This window comes from Synchiropus splendidus, chromosome 17, assembly GCF_027744825.2.
Source record: "Synchiropus splendidus isolate RoL2022-P1 chromosome 17, RoL_Sspl_1.0, whole genome shotgun sequence".
Lineage (NCBI taxonomy): Eukaryota > Metazoa > Chordata > Actinopteri > Syngnathiformes > Callionymidae > Synchiropus > Synchiropus splendidus.
The window spans coordinates 8,124,597-8,146,771 of NC_071350.1; the positions used below are offsets into that span (position 1 = coordinate 8,124,597).

The 22,175-nt window shown below is 43.6% G+C and overlaps 1 protein-coding gene across 5 annotated transcripts; it reads left to right on the forward strand.

Annotated features, from left to right (window-relative positions):
• The first annotated feature begins 670 nt into the window (after nt 1-670).
• amot (angiomotin) lies at nt 671-22,032 on the forward strand. 5 transcript variants are annotated; one of them, XM_053847128.1, is made up of 16 exons: nt 671-945; nt 1,491-1,543; nt 11,379-11,589; nt 11,930-11,976; nt 12,365-12,425; nt 12,927-13,929; nt 15,383-15,989; nt 16,090-16,234; nt 16,351-16,443; nt 16,572-16,717; nt 17,589-17,738; nt 17,818-18,014; nt 18,086-18,220; nt 18,295-18,533; nt 18,594-18,845; nt 19,321-22,032. In XM_053847128.1, exons 5-16 carry the CDS (start codon nt 12,365-12,367, stop codon nt 19,452-19,454), a joined length of 3,162 nt encoding a protein of 1,053 aa, XP_053703103.1. In that variant the 5' UTR covers nt 671-945; nt 1,491-1,543; nt 11,379-11,589; nt 11,930-11,976; the 3' UTR covers nt 19,455-22,032. The 5 variants fall into 5 exon arrangements, with proteins under 5 accessions (XP_053703103.1, XP_053703101.1, XP_053703104.1 ...); XM_053847126.1 differs by lacking the exon at nt 1,491-1,543; XM_053847127.1 differs by lacking the exons at nt 671-945; nt 1,491-1,543 and adding an exon at nt 9,704-9,887.
• The last annotated feature ends 143 nt before the right edge of the window (nt 22,033-22,175 follow it).

The window sequence follows — 22,175 nt, forward strand, 5'->3', positions numbered from 1 at the left end:
GAGATGGATTCATCTTGAAAAACAGTTAACTTGCAAGTCTAATCTAATCTAAATGTATGAATTAAATCACACACTGGAAGGATTCACACACACCCGTTATTCCACACAAACACATCTTCATTTATACACACACTTAACACAAACACTCCTTTAACTCTGTGCATATTGACACACACCAAAACACGTGATTAAACATCTACACACACGTTTAACACACGTAAAACACACTTGACAAACATACACACACCAATGCTCCCCAACAATTAAAAAAGTACGCATCTGCAAGCCCACAGAGAGGCAACCCCCGATGCTCAAATACCAAGAGTGATGGGAAGAAAGTTGAGTTCATTGCTGTCTGTTGGAATCTTCTATGTGCTCTGCTTTCCTCCCACATTTCAACTGAAACCGTACCTGTATTGGGATCTGGTTACACAGTCACATTGAAATGAGAATAAAAGTTTACAATTAAAGTGTTGCCAGAGTCAGATTCTCCAAAAGAATAAACCCGAGTTTAGTCAATGTACATGATCAGGAAAAACCCCCTCGAACAGGATGAGAATTTAACAGATGTGGGTTAATCTGAGTGTGTCAAAAGAGATGGGGCTGGTGCGGGGGGGTTGGTGGGCTGGACTTTTTCGGCATTCCTCTCATACTGCAGACCAGCAGCAGGGGAAACTTCCTGCCACTTCTCTTGGACTCTTCCCTCTGTTTTCGGCTAAAAAAAAGATGAAATCAGCGGAAAAGAACCGAAAGCGTTTCACCTCGAACCGGCTTAACGTTGTGCTGAAGGAACGGAAATGTGGAGCGGGAGCCAGGACTGACCCGGGACAGACAATTTAGTCTTGCCCGGAGAGCGAAGGAGGAAAACAGGCGACCATTAAGAATGTTTCCCTGAGGAGCACTTCAAGGACCGGGAAACGAGTAGGAAGAAGGAAAGAGTTAAAGGTAGGACTCGCTCATTCTGTCTTACATGACACTTCCAAGCCTTTGTTAGTGCAGTTTCGCTAGCTAAAATCAAAAGTTTTGATGGCTGCTGACCGGATATGGAGACAGAGCTCCGTTACAGTGGGAATGCTGGGATTTTTTTTTTTTACTGAAAGCAGCACGAACACTTTTCCAAACCTTCATTTTCCTTTTAGATGAGGCAGAAATGCTAATCTGGAGGCCGTTGCTTGTGTTGTGTCAGTGCAAAAGTTTCACTGACCACTTTCACGTGCTGCTGTAATCCGCTTAATCTGAGATTTCAATCAGATCGCTAATTTGAATTGGGCTTGTGACTGCGTCAGAATGTTGTATGTAATGCTGCATCACTGTTATCAACCTTCAGCCTCTTTTGAAAATTGATTTTCTGGGTATTGATTTATTGATCGTCTATAGTTATGATAGGACAGGAATTCTGTGGTTGGGGTGCTAGAAAGTCTGGTCGGGGTCATCAATGGTCCCTGGGACTGACTGTGGGCCCCGTGTCTGATGCCTTCTTGGATGCCTAGGATGCACATGGGATCTGGAGATTGATGGATGGTGATTCAAGCAAGATTATAATGTAAGTCTCTGTTCTTTTGTGTTAGGAATTTAGGATTGAAACAGTCAGATGTGACTAGACAGCTGCTAATCCAAATTCAATCTTGTAATCCCAGTTTGAAAATTGAGTCTTATTTAAAAAAAAAATTGAATTCAATGTATCTGTAATGCATTTTGTTGTACGAAACCTCATGTTTTGTTTTCTAAAAGTCTGTTTGCCAGTAGGAATGCTTTTCTCACTAGATGTCAGTTTCCCCCGATAAAGCACGGCTGCAAAAACAGCTTTGACCCATTTCTAAACCTCCTGAACTAATCGATTTACATTTTAATTCCCTGGTTTATAATCTCATTTGTAAATGGCAGAAGTGTGTACAAGTGTTTCCTCTCTTGGTACAATTAAATGACCACAGAGCAAAGTAAATTCCACTAAGCTACAATCCTGATTTCTGGATGGATGTCTAGAAACCCGACTGTGAAATCAGCTTGTTACTAGTGAGTCAGTACTTACAGTTGTATGTTGAACACAACCCACATGAATAGGTGTTTCATATCCAGCAGTGTATACACATACGGAATATTTGATGACTGTATGAGTTTCATTTTTGGTCTACACAACTGGTGTAGCACGACAGTGTTGGATGCAATACATTACAATCAACACAAGTGTGGAAGCAAACCACCTGTACATGAATTCAGTCCGAGCATCATGAATTTAAAAACACTTTAGTTAGAACACAACTGTAAAACCAACATGACTTTAGAAGTTATAGCCTTTAGTGGGAACTTGAGTTTAGATGCAACACAATTTCTTTAGTAAAAACCTCAGGTGACACAGCCTCTGAAGTAACACAATGGTTGAAGTAACTCAACGGGATAAGCTGCAGATTTGTTGTAAGAAATGTGCCTACTAAGTCCAGTTGAAGGCAATGCTGGGTTTGTTCTGTGGACTGTTCGTGTGCTGTCCCCTGAAAACATGCAGTCCGATGAGTGAGCGTGCCCTGTGACTCGTGGGAGACCTGCCAAAAGTGTTACCTGAGTGGTGCCTTTCCCCATGACCGAGGAGGGCCTGAACTTAGTGGATGAAAATACCAAACAGTGTAGTGAAGACATTATATTCAGTCAATGTAAACCTTTGCACCCAAAAGACGTCACACAAATCCCAAGTGTGAGTCCAGTGTCAGCTAAGTGAAATGGAATGCAACAAGGGACGGATACATTTTCTCAAAAGTAGGTCTGCTGGTTACCGACTGACTATTCGTCTTCACCCCCACAAAGTGTGTATGATCTGTTGTGGTCAGTGACTCACCCACGTCCGCATGATTCATCCCAGATATGCAGCGGGTTCTCTGTGCTGTGGAACCACTGACTGGTTGCTGCAGCGAGAGGAGGGGGACATAAAGGGTCTGCTTCAGTGGGAGTCGGTCGCTGTGACGGACATTATTACTCTTACGAGGGCTTGTTTATGTTGGAGGAATGTGTTAATGTCTCACTTTAAGTTTACACATAATGACTCGCTCACATCTCCTGGAGAACATAAGCAGGAAAGCAGCATAGGAAAGTGAAAGTAGCCCTGGTTTAGTATGATAGTGCTGCCTCACTGGGGTGTTTGCTGTTTTCTTCTTTACATTTTAAATGAAGTTTTTAAGAAATCCAAATCCATTTCCTAGTTTTTCATTCTTGCCTTCCTCTTATCTGTTCGCTGTTTCAAAGTTCGCAACTGTAATATTGATCTGCATCCTCAACATGACTGTGTGTATAAACAAAGGAATGTGTTTTGTTCATAGAGAAACAAGCCATCACGTCATTGCTGGGGTGTGACCGCTGCATGAGTGGTGCGGTGTCAGATGTGCGAGAATCCTCCAGTTGGAGCTCGAGTTCTGTCTACTTTTGATCCGTTTTTATTTTGCTACTCACAGTCCTTAACTAGATTAGACCTCATGCTATCTCAAGATAAAGATGAGTGTCTCTTTGATGAGCTATCTGCAGTTAAGAAGTTGGTTCTAGTCTGGGAAAAGCAGGTCACAAAAGAGAGACTGGAAACTTTTCAGACTTGCGTTAAAATTGATCCTGTCCCAAAGCAATCTGAATTCAACATAGACTCCATCAAAGCTTAACGTTGAAGGATGAAAGCAGTCAGTAAACTAACTCGATCTCATGTCTAAATAGATAACAAATTGGCAAGCTCGGCTTCATCTGCTTTAAATTAGGTTTTGAGGATTTAATTCCAATGCTGAAAGACATTTTCTGTTTTATCAGCATAATTGTGTTGCTTTAAATTCAATTGCTTTTCAGTAAAAGTTTAACTCCTTTGGCTCATATGTTATCTAAAATTGAGTGGTCACCAGGCCCTTCTTGTCACTTTTTATGTTTTCCCCATATTGCGTGGGTTTCCTTCAGGTACTCAGGTTTCCTCCCACTGTCCAAAAATGCTGAGCGTAATTGATGACTCCTTGTGTATGTCTTTGCGTCAGTAGATGCGGCTCTGCGACCTGCAGCAGAAAATAAATAAACATGCATTTTTCACTCCGTGTGCCAAACATACTCACCACAAATTAACAATCTTCTGAGTGAGTTAGCTTATTAAACCTCTTTTTGTCACCTTATTTTTTAAGATATTCTCAAGATTGTAATTGCACTTAAACCTGTGTAATGGTGGAGGAAGCAATAGGTTTTAGTTCTTGCCAAAATGCAATGTAATTACATTATATGAATTGTTTTTCTGGATTAAAAATAGTGTGAAAAACAATTAAATGGTTATTAAACGGAGCAAACTTCAAGCATTTAAGAATAACTAATACACTAATGTAGTACTCATGCCAGTCCTGTTAGTGGCGCTATAACACTCTCACAAACAGCGAAAGAAGAAGGCTTGATGGTCTTGCTGGTGCTCTGAAGAACGTTGTTCTGTTTGTCATGGTCTGTCTGGTTTGGGGGTTAAATTTTGGATGTGTGATGGCAAGTGAAAACAAGACTATCTTCTTGTGTTTTCAGTTGTGTTTCATTTGTTAAACTTTCTAATTTGTTAGCCATGATTTTGTGACGTTTTTAGACCAGATGGGGAACAGTTCTTGTTAAAGGTGTCAGCCTTACCTGCACAGCACTGCAGAATACCCTTTAGTTTTGGCTGTTCTGCTGCAAAATGTACCATTAAAAACTGATTATTATCATAAGAAGCAGGTTACAGAAGTAGAGTGAACCCTGAATACACTATTAAAGATAAATTCTTGCGTATGTTTGATATCAGACGTCATATTGAATTCATGATGATGATCAAGTATGAAGCCTGTACATCAAATTGAATTAGTGTGAAAATGTGTCTTTTAGTAAGAGAGTTTTGGGGCGTTTATTATATTTGCTGTGATGTTGAACTGAAAAATATCACCTGCAAAGAGTCTGGCTATCTCAATACCCAAATTAAATGCATACGTTTAGAGTGTCAATTGTTGCAGTGCATTATGGAGACAGTTACAATTTTCTGAAACATATTTGACCCACTTAAGATTTAACATATTATCAACACGGTTCATTAACAATGTTTAGTTCAATGACATTCAACAGTAATTTAATTTTGTTTTATTTTGTCTAAAATATTAATTATTGTGACCAACATATGATGGTGCGGTATCATGCTGCTTTGCCTGGGATCATCTTTCCATGGTAATTCAGGACCAGCGCGTCGCTGTGATCGTGTGATTTCTACTTTTACGGTCCATGTAGATAAGCCGGTCTCTCTTCAGGAGTCCTCCTGATGTCTTTTCAGTCTGTGGTCTGCAGCGGCCCCTCAAGAGTCTCCCCTTTCGATGTAGGAAATATTTGAGTTGAAGTGAAAACCCCCAACAGATGAGACACAGAGGTCTGTTACGTTTGACTTGAAGCCTAGAAATTCCTGTGTTAGCTGGGCTGTTCTGTCATATAAACACTCCTCGCTCTACTTTTACCACTTTTTCTGCCTCAGCTTCTCAGTCGCTCTTTGTTTTCTTGCTCCTCCCCCACTCGTTTCCTCCTGCAATCTCATATCTGCACTGTTATCCCGTATTTTATGTTCTGATGGAACTGGTGGCAAGACAGAGCTTCGTTTTATCAGTTAGTTTTTCAGCTAATTGTACGTCACTTGAATAATCCTTGTGTTATCACTTAAGTGACTTGTTAATTCATTTCTAATTTGCTTGCAAAACAAACAAAAAAAAGTAGAATGTACAGCATCTTAGCAAGATGACAATCTGTGTGTTGCCATACACCGTAAAAGTATTGGTCAACATAAAGAGCTCTTTACAGTTTCTTTACAGCTCCAAAGGAAATCTGAATTACTTCAGAAAAGTGGCACTTTCTGTTCATATATTGGACTAATATTTATCACATGAATCGATGAAATTATGCCATTGATGATCAGAAATATTGAAATACTTGCAGACAAGCCATTGCTGAAAAATGCGGAACGCTCCTCTGTTGGACCACCCCCTTTGTCGTTTGCAAAAAAGAAAAAAATATCTCATTGAAAGACGGGATGCCGTTTACATGGCAACTTCAGAGACACTGTTTCGCATATAATGACAAGATTTTTTTGGTAGTTTCACGCTGACGACGTCAACTCTTGCACCTCAGTCTAAGAGCAAGCGAGCAAGAAAACTGACTTGTCAGGTGAACAATAAATAATATAAATGGGCTGTTTTGTTCCCAAGTGATGGATGTAAACAAAAAAAAAACATCATTAATAATTATTATTTGCTGATTAGATCCGGATTCACGTTTTACTTTAACTCCTGATTATGAAGATGTTTAAACACAGGTCTGTTGTCTCTCTGTGGAATTGCTGAATTGGTAAACTTCTCCTAGCTTCACATTAAAACTGCAACTAAAACAGCAAAAACACCGAAAGTCATGGAGAGTCGAATCCTGTCCAATATATATTTTTGGCTCATCGGCGACATCTGCTGGAAATGACAGGTAACAACTGAATTATATGGAAACACGGCGATGGATAATTGTGACGGTGATGACAGAGATTTATTATTATTATTATAAACAAAACTCCCAAAACAAACAAAAAACACGTTTAATATTACTAAGAAACTCGTGAGTAGGTTGGAAAAAAAATGAAATGAAAATGAAAAGAAAATGTTTTAAAATTTGTCGGAGTGTGAGGAAAATAAAAATAAAAATGAATGAAGATGAACAATAAATGATTAGATCTACTGAAAATTAAAATTAAATGAGTCATTTTAAAAATAGTTCACTCATGAATATATGGCTGGATGGAGATGCAGTGGCAGAAGAAAACGCATAATTACAAAAAAAAAGAAGAGACAACCGCATATATAAATGTTTGATTCTTGATTTAACATTGACCACATTTTTTATTGTTCCAATCTTGGTCATAGCCGGCAGCGTCTCGTCTGTGCTCGGCTCTTGGTCCTGTTTGTGGAGGTCCTGTTTTTATTAATCACAAAGTATCTGACTCTCCAGAGGTTGGGGATGGCAGCTGCTGGTGCCTGAGTGTCTACACTGAAGTAAGAGCTAAAAGCCGCTTCGAATCTACTTCCTCTTTCCTGCAGGGTGCAGACAATAAGTGGCGGTTATCTAAGGAGGGTAGAGGATGTGCCCCCATGCAGGTCAACGACGTGGCGTTCCCTATTTTTGTGTGTTCAGCTATTTATGGCCTGCTCTTGTGTCGTGAAGATTCGTCCTGCTTGCATTCATACACGTGCATATCTGGAGTGTTTCTCAGGGAAACTGGTTAATGATGATGACAGTTCGTGCGGATTAGAGTCATAGATTTAAATGGAACCAACTATGCATGGTGTGGCAAGAAAACAAGTAAGGACCGGTACCCGCCGCTGAGTCTCGCACACAGTCTGAGTTGACACATTTTTTTCCTCCACCGCTGTGCCATGTTGTCATGATGGACACACGAGACGCCAAACCTGGTCGTCTGCCTCCATTTTTCTTTTGCCATCTTGGTGCTGAGTTAAACTTGTTGCCAGCTACATTTACAAACAATGCTAAACTGATGGAATGAGATACTTATACAATACAAAAGTAGTTATTTTTCACATGTTCTTTGTTGCGTTTTCCTTTCACCTAGCATCAATTGCATTATATATTTTACAGCCATGGCCCTTTTTTATTTCTTCTAATTTATGGTACTGAAGCTAAAGTTTTTATCTCTGTTACTGCCTTACTTAATGCCAAACGTTACTCCTGAAGAGTCATGATAAATTGAGTGTTTAGAGTTAATCTTTGGTACAGGTCGGAAACAATGAAGTACACATTCCAGGCCTATGGCTGCTATTGTCTTCGCAACAAACGTGAGCGTCACGCTACATTAACAACCAGAACATGGAACGACAACAAGGGTGAGCTGTTGTTACTTGTAGAATACCCAGGAAGATACTTATTAAACTTTTGTATTAATCTTAAAAAGAATATTTTTTATGAACTTCCGATAAATTATAAATTCTATCAAATTATTTATTATTCAAAATTGTCTTTAAAGAAACTCAACAACTGGATTTTCATTAGCAAATAAATAAGCCCATCATCTATTTTCAAAGCATCATGAAAATAGGGGCCATATTTTCATCTAGTTGCAGGTCGACTTCTGTCCGCGCCAGTCTGCATCTTTAATAGAAGAAAACATGTTTGAGTCTCCGTGGGGAGTTGAAGGCTGCTAGCTGCGGCAAAAATGAAACAACCCTCAAACAATATTAATGCAGGCACTGACCACACTGTAGTATTGATTCAATGGCAAATTTGGATCCAGTTACTGCATTTAAGTCCCAATATTTTGGTAACCTTAGTTATTACATGTCACATTTGATTTGTAAGTCCCAGTGTAGGGATCCAAATAAATGGTGCCTTTTTTTCTTTTTCCAACCAGAAGCTTGTTGATACCTTTCGGCTGGTTTGATTTTGGCGTCCCTCATATAATGCTTCATTGTTTTTGAGGCGCTGCTTCTCACACCTGTTCAAAAAGCAACCTAGCGCAGAAGCAAGAGGAAAATGTTGGAAGGGACGGAAGTGAAATGAACACACTGTAGCTCTTAAGTCCTATTCAGTTCTACTCTGTAACTCATTTAACTAGCTCTGGGAAAAAAATCAGTTAATCCCTTCATTATTTCTAAACATTTTTTCCTATTGAAGTGAAATGTTGACTCCAAATTAAATATGGCGTACTACTACATTGCTCCATTCATGCAGCATTCACTTAAAAGCCAGTGAGGAGTTCCATAAATCAGCTGACGGCTGTCGACGAGCATGAACAGAAACAGCGCTCATCCCAAAGACATCAGCCAGACTTCCATCTGATCCACCAGAAACCAACAAATATGTATCCCTCCCTCTTTTTCTCTCTGTTGGCTTCTCCCCGCTGCTCTCTCACATGTTTTACTGGAACTTGATATCTCTTCACAATGAGTCCACACAGCAAAGCAAACCGCAGAGACGGTGGGGGAGGGAGAGCCTGGGATGCACATCACTTATTCATCTAAATTCTGTCATCTTCACTTGCCTAGCTGTTGCCTTGGATGGTGGCCACTCCTCCTCTGGTCTTCAAGCGGAATAACTTTATTGATATTGCACTTTAATTAAAAAAATGCTCAGGAAAAAGCCAGTGAAAAAAACATGTAGTTAATGTGTCATGCTCAAGGCGCATGCTCTACTAGGCTGTAAGAGAAAATTGAAAAAAATTGAAAATAACATTTTCCATCATGTTTCTCAGTTACAGCACCGAACACCACAGAAACTGGCCTCTATGGTTGTATTATTTTCAGGAGACGGTCAAATAGCCACATGCATTTAACAGACACTGATCTGTCGCATGAGGTCAGAAGCCAAGTGACACAATTTAACTGAAAAATGTTTAAAAATGCACACGCATGATTTCAGTGACATGCAGGTTTCTGACTCTCCGGATCTATTTAGTCTCATGATGAATATTTAGTGCTGGTGTCTAGACTCTCCTGCTGACTCAGTCCTGACACCAAACCTGGTTCCTCTGCCTCACATTCTTTATAATTCTCCCTCCTCTTGACAAACAGCCTTCTGTTTCATATCAGTGTCGCACTCAGTAAAAAGGGAAGTGAATCTGGATTGTTAATCTGAGTGACGGTTGGTTACCTGAGTGCACAGGTATGTGGGAGTGTCCCTGTGATCCACCTGTCTCCTGGCTCTACCTGTCGGAGAGAGGGAAGAGGGAATAGATCCAGAGGCGTGTCGCTTCATTTTTGTCACACAGACCGAATTGATCAACTTGGTTTTGGATTATTGCGTAGTTCTGGAAAAAAGCTCATAAAAAACTGTAGTTCATCCTCATAAAAGGACTTGTATGTTTATGATGAAAAGAGATAAGAAGATGATACAAAAATAAGGTAAGATCATAATATTTTTAATGGATATTTATATCATGTCCGTGCGATCCACATTTTGTCCACCCTTCTACTTAAATCTGTCTCCTCATCCCTTTGTTTTCTTGGATTCAATACTGAGAGAAAGCCTGTCTGGAACTCTTGTCTTTTATATTTCATAGTTTTTCAAATTCAATAATTCATATATTATATTAACTGCTAAAGAACAGCAACTTTACAGATCAAAAAAATCTTATGTATTAAACGTTTCTGTTGTTCTGTTGTTATGTCTGAGAAGACAACACAGTGTCGTTTTCTATTGAAAATAAGACACGTGTTGAAATATTGGTAACTCTTCATAGCAGGGACCTCATATTATCTATCTATCAATTAAATACATAATCACTTGGTTCTTTTATGGTGAATACACAAAATAAAGGTGGTGTTCAGGGTGAACTTTTGGTGTCTGCTCCAAAATGACACTCGTCAATACTATATGATGTTTAATTACTGGTCAATATGCTGTGAAACACTTGTGAATAAGTAGTGAATGAGATGTGTAAGAGATTTAGGAATAGAAATGCACCCACCCTACAGTATCTTAAGTATTTGGTGAGAAACTGTGTTGGGGTTTAACCGAGTGTATGCTGCATTATGTGTGACCACGGTGGAAGAAGGATCCGCCAAGGGCCTCAAATGTGGTCCTCAAGAACAATAGGAAGCAAAACGTGGTGTTTTTTATCTGAATTATGTAATTCAATCGCGAATAAAAATCCCATTTATATACCACTGTCTGTCTCTTTATGTGTCGAAACCACTCAGTGTTTGTATGTTTGGAGAAGTGAGTTACTCTCTAGACAGTCACTCTCTTAGGGATGGTTGTTGAATGTAATGTGTGTTTGTGTGAGGTTGTTGTCCATCCAGGCTGTCGCCTTTAGTCGGCTCTATCTGTAGCATTTATGAATGAAACACCCATTGAAATCTATTGAAGAATGAAGAGGGGGATGCCGCTGTCATAAAGTAGCACTTTTCAGACAAACCTTATGCTGCACTATATTGTCAACCCCCTGAATTCCCTTAGCTGTGCTCCTGTTTGAATCATACAGCACAGTAGTAACGCTTAAGAAAAGCAAGCATCACCTTTTAGCTTTGCTTGTCAGTTGCATGGATTGATACCAGAACTAGAACAATAGGTGGCCATTGAGTCAGGTTTCCTGTCACCATGGGGAAAAACAACAAGAGGGCTTCGGCAAAGCTGCGTTCTGTAGTTGTTTCACCACGTGTAGGTGTTCTTACTAGATGTAAAAGTGCTTGTGGAAGGCAATGATTTTGGTGAAATGTTTTGACGCCCAGTTCTCGAGGTGGGGGACCTACTGGCTCCTACACCCTTGAAATACCTCGCATCAGCAGCTGAAAATCGATTGCCCTGGTTTGCACGGCCACTTTTTTTAGGATAATAATCCTGATGCCTTTTAAACTGATGATATTTACGGTGGCTCTTTATGTCTCCTACAGAGTCAGTTATGTCCTGTCCAAATACCAACCCAACTTGGAGGAGCTAGAGGACGACCCAAGACCCGGAACCAGAGCTGGAACCAGATCTGTTGCTGGAGAGGAGCTGATTTTTTTTCTGACTTGACTTAACATTGCCAGAGACACTGCAACCATCTCTGCTGCCTGGCAACATGAGCAGCGGTTGCCGCTGACTAGTTCAGCAACAACGCAGGTATCAGAAGAATACTTTATTAATTGTGTACTTTCTGACAAAATAATTGCACAAAGACCAACCACTGTGACTGTATAAATATGAAACTAGACTTTTTGTGCAAGTCATGTGACCAAGAAGTAGAGAGAGGAATCACTAGAGAAGTTTGCCTTTGTTGTTTTAAGCTGCTGAAAAGACATTGAATGAGGATCAGTCTAATTGTTTTGCACGCTCATTCGTTGTGACTGTTTATTTAACATGACTCGTCAGAAAAAGTCACAAGTGTTTCTGGTTAGTTTTCAATGTTTCCGTTGTTTGATTTGGTCTGACTGTCCTTCTTCTCATCTGGTTCTGGCTCTAGCTTCCAAGAACAGGAGACGAGGACGACAGGCGGAGGTCACATTGGAAGTATGTTTGATAATGTGGTTCATGTAAAATGTCTGCAGTGTTTTTTAGAAGGATGATGATCAATGTAGATATACACATGCAAGACAATGGAGCTGGCCATCTTCAGGAATTGGTGTCACATAAAGAAGTCAAATAAAAAGAAGAAGAAGATTTTGTTTTGAGAAAAGCGTAAGATGCTTTCTTAGGTTAGACGAATATGTGATTTAAGATTGAAACGGTACTTTAGCGGACTGTCACATAATGGGGTTTTTACATGAATGAGTAGGTGGGATTCCCTCTGTGCACGCTTGCAGATACAGTCAATAAATCTGTGTTAACTTGGAAGAATGTCTTATCTTCCTGAATAAGCTAACACTTTTCCCCTTTTCCATGGTTTATTCACTTGCAGATGTTTCGGAAAAAAGCCTCCTCCTCCTTGAGAATGAGAAGAATAACAGAAAGTTCTAGATGTAATGAGCTCTTCCTTCATTGTTTAGAATGTGTATAATCACGACGCTGTCGAGGGAGACCACGCGCTTCGATGTTCCCGCGTGACCACTCCCCAAACTTGTTGGAAACTGATTTGGATTTGATGGTTTTAGCCGACTTGCGGGACAGATGTGGTGTGTGTGGCTTCTGCTCACCAGTGTTGCATGATTCACTGGAAGCCTCTCCAATCAACCTTCTCATGGGGTCCGCTGATAATTCTCTCATCGTGGGTTGAATTCTTGTGTTAAAGACTCTATTTTTATTAACTTTATTATTGACCAGTGTTGATTTATGGATCCTGGTGGGGGTTTGATTCATCTGGTGCTTGGTCTGGGTTGGTGGGCACATGCTTCTATGACCTGAGTGTGTTCTGTCTCTCCTTTATCTTAAAACATTTTCTTTTCTTCACACAACTTCTCATCCGTTGGCAACGACTGTTCCTGTCCTCCCTCCTTCCCTCCGTCCCTCCCTCTTTTTCACAGGGAACATTGACCGAGGGCGGAGCTTGTCGTTCCATGAAGTACGCAGCCAGCGTGAAGCGGAGATGAGGGCGGCAGCAGAGGATTCGTCAAGCAGCAGCAACAGTGCAGGAGGCAGTGGGAACACTGTCCTGCAGCGCCTCCTACAGGAGCAGATCAATCGGAATTATGTGCTTCAGCAGCAGCAGCAGCAGCAGCAGGGAGGGGCTGGTAGTGGAGCACCTGGGGGCGGAGGTTACCCCGGTCAGGGACCAGGAGTTCCCAATGATGAGCACTCCATGAGCCCTCATATTGCCCGGCAGGAGCCCCAAGGACAGGAGCTACAGACGGACAGTGGTCTGGAGAAGCTTGGTACTGGCAGGGTCGCAGGTGGTGGTGGGAGCAGTGGAGGTGGGGGTGGCTTAGGTGGCAGTGGAGGATGTGGAGGCAGCAGTCTGGGTCAGTGTCCCAACCCAGAGGACCTTCCTTCATACGAGGAGGCCAAAGTGCAGTCCCAATACTTCCGGGGTCATGGCCCCCCTCCTCAGTCTCAGCAGCAAAACCCGCCACCCCAACAGCCCCCCATGCCCGCAACTGTGGGTGCTGCATTTTACGTTACGGGGGTGACCAACTCAAAAGTGCGCACTGAGGGACGCCCCACCGTGCAGCGGGTCAGCGGCACCGGGAGAGTCCACCAGGACGACGGCCTGAAGGATCTAAAACAAGGACACGTGCGATCCCTGAGTGAGCGACTCATGCAGCTGTCTTTGGCCACTAGTGGAGTAAAAGCTCACGCACCAGTCACCAGCGCCCCTTTGTCGCCTCAGCTTCCTCCACCTGGACCACCGGGCGACTACTATAAGCCGCAGCATCGTGGTCCTCCCCCCGACTATCCCTTCAAACGGATGGGTTCGCCCTGTAAGCAGGATCCTGGAGGGACTTTCTACCAGGAGCCGAGAGGGAGGGAACACTCCAGGGAGGTGCCACATGTCCGGTACCAGCCACCACCCGAGTACGGATCCTTCAGGTACATGACTGAACCGTGTATTAGACTTGACTCTACGCCAGAGGTGGGCAATTCAATTTTCTGAAGGGCCACATTCGAAACTGTAACAGTTTTCAGGGGCTATCATGCCAAAAGAAAGACAGCAATGACTATGAAACATGATAAAAAAGAAAAATATTGAAAAAATATATGCTTAAGTAACAAGGGCAAAGTGAGCATAAGAACATGAAATGTCATGTAATGTAAGTGTAAATATGCCATGAAACATGTTGAGATATATAATTTAATATGCACTTAATTTGAATATAAATCAACTATGGACTAGACATTCAAGATAAAAAGGCAATTTATTTCAATATATATTTTCAGCATTCCTTCAATGTATTCTGAGGAACAAGAAAAACAAAAAAATGTCCAATGAAGAGAAGAAAATTTTAGTCTTAAAACAAAACCGTGCTATATTTATTGCTGAAGTGGTGATGGTGGTGGCTAAAACACAACAAAAGAAGACAGAAAAATTAGGTCATATTAGTTATAGTTATAGTCTGACGTCAAATGGGCCACGAAAATAGAGGTGTTGGGCTGCATATGGCCCACGGGCCACACTTTGCCCAGGTCTGATCTACGCGTACATGCACAGTATTACCTGGAAGAAAAGGCCCTTCATTTCAAACCCAGAAGTCAGTTTGTGGAGCATAATTGACTAAGCAGCTGTGTGAGGTCTCTTCTGTGAGGAAGAGTGTGGAATTCCACAGACTATTGGGGCAGATGAGCGGTGTGACTTCAGTGAGGATGGCAGGAAACATGCAGTCGGGCCAGTTCCCGATGTTTACGAAAGAGTGCATCTGATTAATTCCTTCTGTGATTGGGCAGAACAAGTCTGGACTTGGATGTGTTTGGCGCTGGTGGCGTTCCCTTCAGGGTTACAGACAGGAATGTTTGATCTTGTTAGTTTCCCAGCGTTGTCATGAACTGCTGATCACTCAAGTGAAGTGCATGTTGTCTCCATAAGCAACACTAAATCTGAGCTTTCATTATCCAGCACTGAAGAAGCGGTGGAAGTTAAATTAGTGGCCAGTTGTTCAGGTCCTTTGGGGCTAAATCACTGAAGACAGTCACATAAGGGGCCAAAATTTTGAACACATTCCAAAGTGCAGGCCGAACAATTTATATTTTGTATTTTTTATTTATTTGTAGGGGCTGGAAAATTCTTTCACCATGTTGGTTTTCAATTGTAAAAAAAAATAGTTTCAACATGTCTCTCAATTATTTATTGTTTATTGTTTATATGTTTTTGGTGAACTTTAAATTAATTCACTTAATTTTAATCCAGATGTAGGTGAATATCGCTCTTGCAAAATGCTTGGTTGGTTGGATTCAGCCCACGGCCCATAAACTTGACACAATATCTTCACTTCAGGTCGCAGCAAAACTGAGGTGGAGTCTAATAACACTGGCGATGCTTTCTCCTCAGGTCCAGTAAAGATGGTACACTCCACTCTCAGAGACCTCTGCAGCAGCACAGTCCCACCTCATCGGTCACCTCTATGGGCTCTCTGTCTCGAGCTCAGTCTTCCACCCTCAGCAGCATTCTCAGTGCTTCCTACTCTTCCCACCCCTCCTCCCCCCACCAACACCCACAAGGTCTCGGGGAACCCTACCCCAGCATGGGGCCGCGCAGTCCACAGGGTCCTATTCCCCACCCACAAGGTGAGCACCTTAATCCCGGGCCCATTCACCCAACGCTACAGAGAAGTCACGGTTTCCCACACGACCCCTACGGCTCCACCCCGCGATCTCACCACCACCACCACCACCAACAGCAGCAGCAGCAGCAGCATCAACATCACCAGCAGTTCCAGCAGCAACAGCCGCAGTATCAAGGGCCTCCAGGGCCCCAGCCTCAGATGCCTGTCCAGGCAGGCCACTTCCCTCACCCTCACTCTTATTCCCATCCACAAGGGGAGCCGTTCGCTATGATGGCACGAGCTCAGCAGATGGTGGATGCGATGACAGAAGAGAACAGGATGTTGAGGCAGGAGATGGATGTCTGTCGAGAGAAAGTGGCCAAGCTGCACAAAGTAAGTCTTTGGCAGTCGCTTATAGCAATAGCTGCGCTCCCCAGAGTTACGTCCTGACTTCAACATTTATCCTTCTTTCCTTCTCTGTTTCTGTCTGCAGCTGGAGACTGAGATCCAGCTGGTGTCCGAAGCCTATGAAAACCTGGCCAAGTCCTCGTCTAAGAGGGAGTCCCTGGAGAAGACCATGAGGAACAAGCTGGAGTTGGAGGTGCGCCGCCTGCACGACTTCAACAGAGACCTTCGAGGTGAGAGCAGGAACTGATGACTTACCTACGCGCCATAGAACTAACCAGAAGAAGGACTTTGTTCTGAATGTGCGACTGCAGTTGATTCACAATCGTGTGTGTGTGTGTGTGTCCAGAGCGAATGGAGACGGCCAATAAGCAGCTGGCAGCCAAAGAGTGCGATGGCTCCGAGGACAACCGCACAACCATCTCCCAGCTTCTTGTACAGAGTGAGCACAACACAGTCTGTTCTTTCAATTGGCCCGATCTCTCAGTCTTGTGCCATTGTGCTCTGTGATTATCAAGGTTTTGTCACGCTATACTGGATATATGTGCCGACGTGTGTTTGCTCCTGCAGACAAGGAGACTCAGCGGGAGAAGGAGAAGCTGGAAATGGAACTGTCGGCTCTTCGCTCCACCACGGAAGATCAGAGGAGACACATTGAGATCAGAGACCAGGCGCTCAATAATGCCCAGGCAAAGGTGGTGAAGCTGGAAGAGGAGGTGAGAATGAATAGAGACTGCAAAGGACACTGGTTTCACTGGCTAATGTCCCTGACATGGGCCTTGTTACAGTATGTGTGTGTGTGTTATGTCTTTGTTAGAACCTGTGTGCGTTTTGTGAGGACATTATTGCGAAGTGAGGGCATTTTGGCCGGTCCTCACTTGGTCAAGCCTCATTTTGAGGGATAAAATGACAAAATAGCCTGGTCATTATAATTGGGTTTTAGTTTGGTTAAGAGTATTGGCTAAGTTCTTCCATTTGTTTTAGATGGCTAGGTTTAGGGAAAGGGCAATGTCAATGTATGTCAATAACAGTCCTCACTAGGATAGGAAGACAAACGTGTATGTCTGTGAGAAAGTGAGAGAGAGAGCTTGTTTACCATACTTTGTGGGGACCAATTCTTGACAAAACACTATCATTGTGAGGACTGTATGACATTGTGGGGACATTTGGCTGGACCCCATAAGGTTACACCTCAATTTGCCGTTGCCACTGTGCACTTGTGTCTTTCCTCACCGGCCAATCAGATCTCACATCAACAGACACTTCAGCACAGTGTACCAGAACCAGGAAGGAGTAGGACTGAAAACCGCTAGCATGCTAAACTGCTTGTGGAGGTGAAAAAGAGCTGGGAACAGCGGTGGAGACAAGCTTTCAGTTTCTAGTTGACACTTCAGAGAAAGAGAGGACACTAAGAGGGCTGCAAGGGTGTGGTGGGACAGTTAACCTACTCATTGCCGTATACTACTTTGCCTTTGGCTCAGCTCTATGTTTTGGTTATCAAACGGTCCTTTAAAAGCCATATTATTGCGCGTTGTTTTGCGTTGCTTTGTATCATTAATTTTTTTGAAATGGTTTGTCTGCGAGCAGCTGAAGAAGAAACAGGTGTATGTGGAGAAGGTGGAGAGGATGCAGCAGGCTCTGGCCCAGCTGCAGGCCACCTGCGAGAAGAGAGAGCAGCTGGAGCATCGACTCCGGACCAGACTGGAGAGGGAGCTGGAGTCGCTACGCATGCAGCAGGTGACTGCTGACAAAATGCTGTCCCACGAAGGCGCTACGTTCCGGCTGGTCCGTGACGCTTTACTTTTCTGTCTGCCAGCGGCACGGAAGTTCTCAGAGTAACGGTTCTGTCCCGTCGGAGTACAACGCCACAGCACTGATGGAGCACCTGAGGGAGAAGGAGGAGCGCATCCTGGCGCTGGAGGCTGACATGACCAAGTGGGAGCAGAAATACCTGGAGGAGAGTGTGATGAGGCAGTTCGCCCTGGACGCAGCTGCCTCTGTGGCCACCCAGAGGTGAAGAATCTAACTGTCATCTTCATCAGCCATATTTTTCTAGTTTAAATGTGTGTCTGTGTTTTCTTCAGGGACACGTCGTCCAGCTCAGCAGTCATCAGCCACTCCCCCAGCAGCAGCTATGACACCTCAGTAGAAGCACGGATCCAGAAGGAGGAGGAGGAGATCCTGATGGCCAACCGACGCTGCCTGGACATGGAGAGCAGGTGAGCCAGCAAGTGACTGGCAGCATGGCTAGGTTCTGTTCAGTCTACCCAGCATGCTCTCTGTTCCACCTCAGGATCAAGAACCTGCACGCTCAGATCATCGAGAAGGACGCCATGATCAAGGTTCTGCACCAGCGCTCCAGGAAGGAGCCCATCAAGTCAGACGGCCCAGCGACCATGAGACCCTCCAAGTCTCTGATGTCCATCTCCAACACTGGCACTGGCGGTTCTGGGCTCCTCTCCCACAGTCTGGGTCTGAACAGCTCCCCCATCACTGAGGAGCGCCGGGACAGCAGCTGGAAGGGCAGCCTTGGTAAGAGCCGGCGCCACTGCCGGGGCAGGAAGCCGAGCTGAACCTGTCCTTTTCCTCCAGGGGTTCTGCTGGGTCCCGAGTTCCGCTCAGAGTCTCTTCGAGCCGAGTCCATCTCCTCGTCTCCATCGCCCGTTCTCCCCTCCACGCCCATGACCGCCGGACACTCCAAGACAGGCAGCAGGGACAGCTGCACGCAGACCGACAAGGGTCAGAGTCAGGAGAGCAAGCCCAGTACCCCGGCCCTGCAGAGCATGACGCTTCCTGCACGCCTGTCCAGTCCAAGTCCAGTCTACATCCCAGACCGCATTGCAGGTCAGTGTGAAGATGCTTACTAGCAGCTAGTACGTTTCTTATGGTTCATGTCTTAGAATGTGTGCTGCGTCATACCAGCGTGCTAAAGTACATTTCACTTTTTATCTGTTTTAATCTATGTTTCATTTAGTCTGAAAACAGGGTTGACTTAAACTGAAAGCAGGCACCATATTGGAGTGGTGCCATAAATTAATAAATAAATAAAGCTAGTAAATAACTAGTAAATAAAAAAATTAATAAATAAAACAAGTTCAGAAAAAGGCGTTGGTTATCCCTACCAGTGTGAGTGTGTGTCTTTGAGGCTCTTCCCATCTCTGAGATTGAGCTCCTCCTGTGTCCTTGCTCGTGTCTTTATTCAAGCGTGCGTCGCTGTGTATTTGCATCATAGTGTGTGTAACAGTCGGAATGTGTGCGTCTCTCTGTCTGAGTCGGCGTGTCCCGTTTGCTCACTTGCCCCGCCTCTTCCTCCCTCCAGATGTCCCTGTCTTCCTGTCCAGCACCTTGGACCGCCGGGTCCCGGCTCAGTCGCACTCTCAGCAGCAGGCTCCGCCCCCCCCAGCTCCCGGCCAACAGGAGGCCGACGGCGACATGGTGGAGATCCTCATCTGACGGAAGGCAGCTGGACGACTGGCACCAAGACTTTATAGCTCAGTGATATTCACTCATCAGTCATGCCCCAGGTGGCACTGGACCCCAGACCAGTCGGATTCTCAGAAGCAGTAAATAGCAGTAGGAACACCTGTGGCCTCTGTTGGTTTCCTTCAGGTACTCCATTCCTTTCCTTCAAGTCATGTGAAAGACAAGTTCTCATCAGTGTTTGTCTTGATGGTCTGCTACTCATATCGGGCAGAAATTCAACAGCAGGTACCACCTACTCTGATGGTTTCAATTCACAAGTAGCGTTTCGTACTTTTAACCGGAGCCTCTTTCATTTGAAATTGAAACCAAATTGCCGAAGGGGCGGGGCTTAAGTCTTTTGAATCAGAGGCTGGACGAAAGAAGGGATCCACCGGCTGAACAGCATCGTGGCTTTACTGTGGCCGGGATTCTGCGACTGCCGTGGCTGAACTGAGCATACACGGTGGTTGGGAAGTATTCAGTGGTACTGAGAACAAGTTTTGGACAGAGGCTTGTTGTGTGGCTGTTGGCGTGACCTTGTCTTAACAGAAAGCGGGGCCCAAAAGTTCCTGCGAGTATTGCATCGTTGCACTACCTGTTTCACCTAACATCTAACTTGACTTTATCATATAGTGAATGTCGTGATTCCAGTAGTCGTCCATGTGTATTTTAATCATTTTAATCTTCTTAATATTTTTCTTTGTTAATAAGTGCCTCAGTTATTTATGATCTCATTTTGAAGGAGAGGAAATGGAGGGAGACCACCAGACAATCAGTTTGTGAAAACATCAAACCTCAGCAGAGCCAGTTGGGGGTTTTGTTGGATCGAACATCAGTGTTGGGTCACGACATGTGAGCTACGTCTCTGTGGAGGAAACAACCTTTTTTGAATGTGTTTTCTGGGGGGAGCTGCAGGGGTGGACCCCACTGGTTGGGGTCTTACAAGTGCCGTGGATGAGGAGCCGGGGGGCGACACAAGTCAGCCGTAAAATTACGACCACTGATTCGGTGTATGTATGAAGTTCTCTACCAGACATGTTGCTATAGTGGGGGTTCTGTTGAGTAATTATTCGACCTCGAATCAGAAACCTTCTTCAACGTCAAATCCGAAGTTTTTTTTGACTCTCAAACTTCTGATACATAAACATAACAGTGCTAACAATCATTTGAAAAGTTAGGGGTGGTCATAATGTTAGTGTTGATTAAACACTCCAAGGATCGGCGGGTGGGTTGTGGGAGGGAACTGAGGGGAGTTCTGGATGCACTTCACTGTGAGAATGTAAATTGTCTGGCACTTGGTTTGTCTTTTTTTATTATTATTATTTTAAATTGTTTCCAAATTTCACTTGAACGGAGCTGTGAGGCACTTAAAACAGAGCGGACCTCTGCTCACTCGCAGGTGATGGACAGAACTCATCCGTTCCGTTGTTATTTGTGAACGAAAGACCGTAAAAACCAAAAGCAGACAGGACCAAAGAAACCCGATCCAGACTTAAAACCACTGACTCTTACTTGAAGAGACGTCACAGGATGATGTCACATCAAGGTGTTGGAAATTAGCTGATAATCCCAATCCAGAATTCAAGAGTAAAAAAAATAAGTTGGTCTGCATGTAGTGTTTTTTTTCTTTTTAATAAGTAGATCTAAAACTGTCTAGTCTGGGTCAGCACTGGTGGTTCTGAGGCAGGAGATTCCAGATGAATGTGTCAACTGTAGTCACAGGCACATGCTTGTCTCTGTGAAGTCATGATGGAGAAACGTGGACAAAGGACCTTCGGGGACCTTCAGGTGGGACCGCTGACTGAGTCATGTGACCATTTCAGAATATCTAGTAAAGAATTACATTATTAATGTCATCAAAAATATGTAACTGAATGACGGACAAAGCACACCTGACACAAGGAAGCAAATATCAGAGGGATATGGAGGTGGTAGCGGAAACATTTTAGCAATGGTCTCTGAGGTCAAGGGCCATGGAAGGGATGGATGACTCACCAGCTGAAGGAAAGAAGGTCCAGTCAAAACAAACAGGAATAACTTTTACCTCTCACAGGTAGAATGGAAAAACCTCCTGATCATATTCATAAATCATTCCAGATATTTAGAGACATTTTGGTCTCTGCAGACGGTCATCCCACCTGAGAGCCCCCGCACTGGGTCCTGCTTTTACACTTCTAATTCTATGCAATTTTTCTTATATGTCCGTGAGGACAGTTGAACTGTAGCTGCACTAAAACATAACAATCAGTGTTACCATGTGACCAGTCATGCCATGCACTTCCTGTCCGTACATTCCTTCACTTCCTGTTCAGACTGTGACCAAGTGAAGCTACAACCATCACCCTCAAAGTCATCAATCATCTCAAACTTTACTGTCCGACACTCACCGACTGTTCCTGTATCAAACGACTCCAAATGTCTAATAAACATGTTTGTATTCAGTCCCCACGTCTGTGATTTCATCCCCCGCCACCAGCAGGATCTCAGGCTCCTCTGGAGAACAGGACCAGAAGAGGCCAAACATTTTAGTGCTTATCAATGTTCTGTGCCAACTGGTGGGTAAAAACAAGACACTAGAAATGAGGCACCTCTGCCATGTTTTTTTTTTATTACATTTAATGAGATATCTGTATTTTTCCTTAAAACATAGATTTACATTGCATGTTTCAGAACACAGTTTGCCGTAAAACTTTCGAAACAACAAAACAATTT

Bases quoted from the DNA above. Each gene is read 5' to 3' on its own strand.
- amot (XM_053847128.1), top strand. From the start codon at position 12,365: ATGTTTCGGAAAAAAGCCTCCTCCTCCTTGAGAATGAGAAGAATAACA. The intron at 13,930-15,382 runs GTACATGACTGA...CTTTCTCCTCAG, and splicing joins CCCGAGTACGGATCCTTCAG to GTCCAGTAAAGATGGTACAC. The intron at 18,846-19,320 runs GTCAGTGTGAAG...TCCTCCCTCCAG, and splicing joins CATCCCAGACCGCATTGCAG to ATGTCCCTGTCTTCCTGTCC.